The sequence below is a fragment of the Camelus dromedarius genome, chromosome 4 (genome assembly GCF_036321535.1).
Source record: "Camelus dromedarius isolate mCamDro1 chromosome 4, mCamDro1.pat, whole genome shotgun sequence".
In the NCBI taxonomy this organism is placed as follows: Eukaryota; Metazoa; Chordata; class Mammalia; order Artiodactyla; family Camelidae; genus Camelus; species Camelus dromedarius.
In genome coordinates this window covers 97,277,373-97,281,311 of record NC_087439.1, presented here as the reverse complement: position 1 = coordinate 97,281,311, position 3,939 = coordinate 97,277,373, and the positions used below count along the sequence as shown (strand labels likewise).

Here is a 3,939-nt window from a genome sequence, read left to right as displayed (position 1 = left end):
GGAATAGCTCAGTGGTAGGGCACATGCCTAGAATGCATGGGGTCCTGGGTTCAAGCCCCAGTATCTCCATTAAAATTTTTTTTAATCTTGAAAAAATTAAAACTACTATTTTATGGAATCACATGGATTGGTCTCACAAACACAATGTTAGCAAAAAAAAAAAAAAAGCACAAACTGGTTCTATGCATTGCAAGTTTATAGCAGGAAAAACTAATCTTTGAGTTAGAAGCAGGGTGTGGGTTAGCCTTGGAAGGCAATGGCTAGAATGAGGGAAGGGGGTATCGTGGAAACTGGGTGGGTTTCTCATTCTTGACCTGAGTGGTGATGAACTGCCTGAATGGATATGATTTGAGTATTTTTTCTGTAGGTACTTAGAAATTATATCTGTATGTTTATACTTTGTGTCTTCTATCCTGTGACCTGGACAGTGGATGCTGTGACTGGAAGTCTGGGTCATCTTCTCTTGTGGCGTCATCCCTGCCCTTGGTGTGACGGAGCAAGAGCCCAAAGTTGCTTCTGCTCCCAGTGGAACCACCATATTCGCATCAGACCACTGACCTGAATCCTCCCTGAGAGGCACTGTTTGTCAGACCTGAGCCACTCAAGCCAAGCCAGTTCCTACTGACACCAGACTCACTATGGGGAATGCTTTGGCCCTGTGTTCAAATGATCATTTTGAACAGATGACTTTGGTGATGGTGTTGAAGATGAGCTGAAAAGGGGCAAAGTGTAGGCAGGGGGCCCTGTCAGATGATGCTCACGTATTGCCGACAGGAGATGTCAAGGCGCTGCATCTGGGTAGGGTCAGGAAGGATGGCTGTACATTGCATGTAAACGTTTTTTTCTTCCAAGTTTGATTAATGCACAAATATCTGACTTCTTTGCAACTAAAACCCATAGAATGACCCAGAGAACCATGATACATAAGAGGCAGCAGACCCACCCTTGCCTTATGCTCTGTTCAGTCAGTTTTCATTAATTTGAGCCATTGCTCCTTTGAACACTTTAGAAATCTGGGTGCAGAATATCCTTGTTCATCTCTGCATCTCACACTTAGTGAATGTGTGGTTCAGAAATGCCATCAGGCAATGATTGACCAACAGATAAGTGCGTCCTCAACGTATCCCATTCCATTTGGAAGCGGAAGAGGTTTGAGGGGCTCCCCATTGTCCACTGTATCTCTGAGCTCCCCATCTAGCCCTCTGTCTCTCTGGCCACCCTCCTTCACGTGGCTCTGAGCTTCTGGCCCAGCGTCCGCAGGGCCTCCTGCACGTCCTTGTTCCTCAGACTGTAGATGAGGGGGTTGAGCATGGGGATGACCAGGGTGTAGAACACAGAGACCACCTTGCCCTGCTGCAGGGACTCCACAGCTCCCGGCTGGGCATACATGACAAAGACTGTCCCATAAAAGAGGGACACGGCTGTCATGTGGGAGCCACAGGTGGAGAAGAGCTTGTGTCTCCCTGCTCCTGAGCGCATCCTCAGGATGGTCACTGTGATGTAGCCGTAGGAGATGAGGACCAGAAGTGTGGTGCCCACGATGATGAGGCCACAGATGCCGAACAAGAGGAGTTCATTGATGGCCGTGTTGGTGCAGGCAAGCCGGAGCAGGGGAGGCACATCACAGAAGAAATGGTTGATGTGGTTGGAGCCGCAGAACGGGAGGCTGAAAGTGAGGCTGGTCTGCACGATGGAGTTGAGGCAGCCTCCACAGTAGGAGCCCAGCACCAGGCGGGCACAGGCCGAGGGGCACATGGTGACGGGGTAGTGCAGGGGGCTGCAGATGGCCGTGAAGCGGTCATAGGCCATCACAGCCAGGAGGAATCCCTCAGTGGTGATTAGTAGGGAGAAGAAGAAGAACTGAGAGGTACAACCTGCAAGGGTGATGACCCTGGACGAGGACAGGAAGGTGGCCAGGGCCTTGGGGTAGATGACGCTTGTGTAGCACAGGTCCAGGAGGGACAGGTTCTTGAGGAAGAAGTACATTGGGGAGTGCAGACGGGCATCCAGGGTGATGACCACGATCATGGTGAGGTTGCCCAGGACGGCCGCCACGTACAGAGCCAGGAACAGCGCAGAGAGCAGGGCCTGGGTCTGCAGGCCACCCTGGAACCCCTCCAGCACAAACTCCTGCCACGGCATCGCTGACAGGTTTCCAGCTCCGTGGGGCGGCATGGCTCTGGGCTGGGTGACAGGGGCAGAGGGCAGCTGGGAGGCAGAGAGAGGGAGCAGGTCAAGGTCGCAAGGTCGTCCTCCCTTGGAGCACAGGGACGTGTCAGCGCCTTGCTGCCCACTGACCCGGAGACCAGCCGCCGCCCAGTCCTCCTCCCAGATGAGCTCCGGCTGCCCTGCGGCGGCAGCGTTTCCCGCGAGGCGCTGACTCGTCAGTGCGCACAGAGCATCCCGCTGCAGGGGTTGTCGCCAGGCCTCCGGGGGCCGATGGCAGGGTCTCCCTGAGCTCAGAGCCTCCCGTGCAGAGCAGCCATGCAGCCCCCGTCCCTCCTTTCAAGGAGGTAGTTCCCCCACACGGGACTGCTCTTGGGCTGTCCGTTTCACGCCGTGCTCAGATCCCTACTCCGGCCCTTTCTGCGCCTTATTTTACTAATTTGTCAGCCTCAGAAACACCATTAAGCACTTTCTGTTTCAGGACTGACCTCGTGATGGTGCCCTGCCAGGCGAGGCCGGCAGCGGAGCGGGGAGCAGCCCTCACCAGGCTGCTGTGAGCGTGTCCTGTCTGTCTCCCTCACGTGCTCAGCCCCACCTCATCGTCTTCCTGTCTGGGCCTGGACCAGCTCTGCCTCCTTGAGGCTCTCAGGGGGCTTCCTGCCAGTGTCCAGATGTTGGGCAATTCACGGAGAAGGGACAGTCCATCTCCATGGTCTGAGAAGCAGCAGGACAGGGGCTGTGGCGCCGCATGTCCTCCCCGCTCTTGCTTCCTTGCCCCGCTCATCATACCCTGTGGGGTGACCTCTTTGAGCAAAGGGAGCCCCTAACGCTGTCTCTTCTTCCTCAATGTCCTGGTCTTGTTGTTGGGTGCTGCTTTCTGGTCCCATCACTGCCCAGACCTCACTTGTCAGCCACGAGGAGGACTGACCATCACGCAAACGTGGAACGTGGGAACCAGCTGTGGGATGCCCAGAGGAACGACCTGGGGAGGCCCTGCCTGATGGGGGCGCAGGGTGTAGGAAGGTGGCACCGAACCACAGGGCTTCCCAGGAAGGGAAGGAGGGTTCGTGGGAAGGAGGAAGCTGGTTTCAGAGCAGATTCCATGGTTCCTAGAGGTCAGATCTGGGACGTGATGGGGCTGGCTGTCTTTGGAGGGGCTGGAGGTGTGCAGGCAGAGGCTGCTTGCTCGGTGGTGCACGGGCAGGAGCGATGACCCATGCTACCTCTCAGCCTGAGTTTCTCTTAGAGGCTGGTCTCTGAGAGCTCACACTTTCCAACAGAAGAGCGGGTGGATGGCAGTGGAGGTAATCCAGCCCTCCTCTCCTGGGAGACTGACTCCAACCCTCACGTGACAGCAGAGGGGGACAGTCTGACCTGGGATGCCCAGGTGGGTGCCCTCCAATTCTGGGTTGGAGCTGGGTGCTGAGGGTGGAGTCAGGGAGCTGCCCTGCCCTACTTGGCCTCCCACCCCTGTGCCCCCAGCCCGGTCCTGCACGTACTCACATTCATGATGGCCACGCCGCAGCCGACCATCTCTGCCCACCCACTGCCCCTGCACGCAGGGAGCCACCGTGACCAGGGTGTCATCCTCCACCCCCCGCCCCCAGGCTGGCCGTCCTTGCTCCTGTGCCTCAGTGGGTTCCCAGCTTCATGTTTCTGTTTGTTTCCCGGGACAGAACACCCTCTTCCACCCGCCTGGGGTCTTGGGTCATCACAGCTCTTCCCCCAGGAGGCCTTGGGGACACCTGAGGTGCGATCGGCATTTTCATCTGG

The 3,939-nt window shown here is 56.5% G+C and overlaps 1 protein-coding gene and 1 non-coding gene across 2 annotated transcripts; one reads left to right on the top strand and one right to left on the bottom strand.

The window, feature by feature from the left end:
* Positions 1-69, top strand: TRNAS-AGA (transfer RNA serine (anticodon AGA)). The gene has a single exon. It is a non-coding gene; the product is annotated as a tRNA-Ser (tRNA).
* Positions 70-1,224: 1,155 nt separating this feature from the next.
* Positions 1,225-2,256, bottom strand: LOC105105391 (olfactory receptor 9S13). Its single transcript, XM_010999185.3, has one exon. The coding sequence runs from the start codon at positions 2,173-2,175 to the stop codon at positions 1,225-1,227; it is 951 nt and encodes a 316-aa protein (XP_010997487.1). The 5' UTR covers positions 2,176-2,256.
* Positions 2,257-3,939: the final 1,683 nt, after the last annotated feature.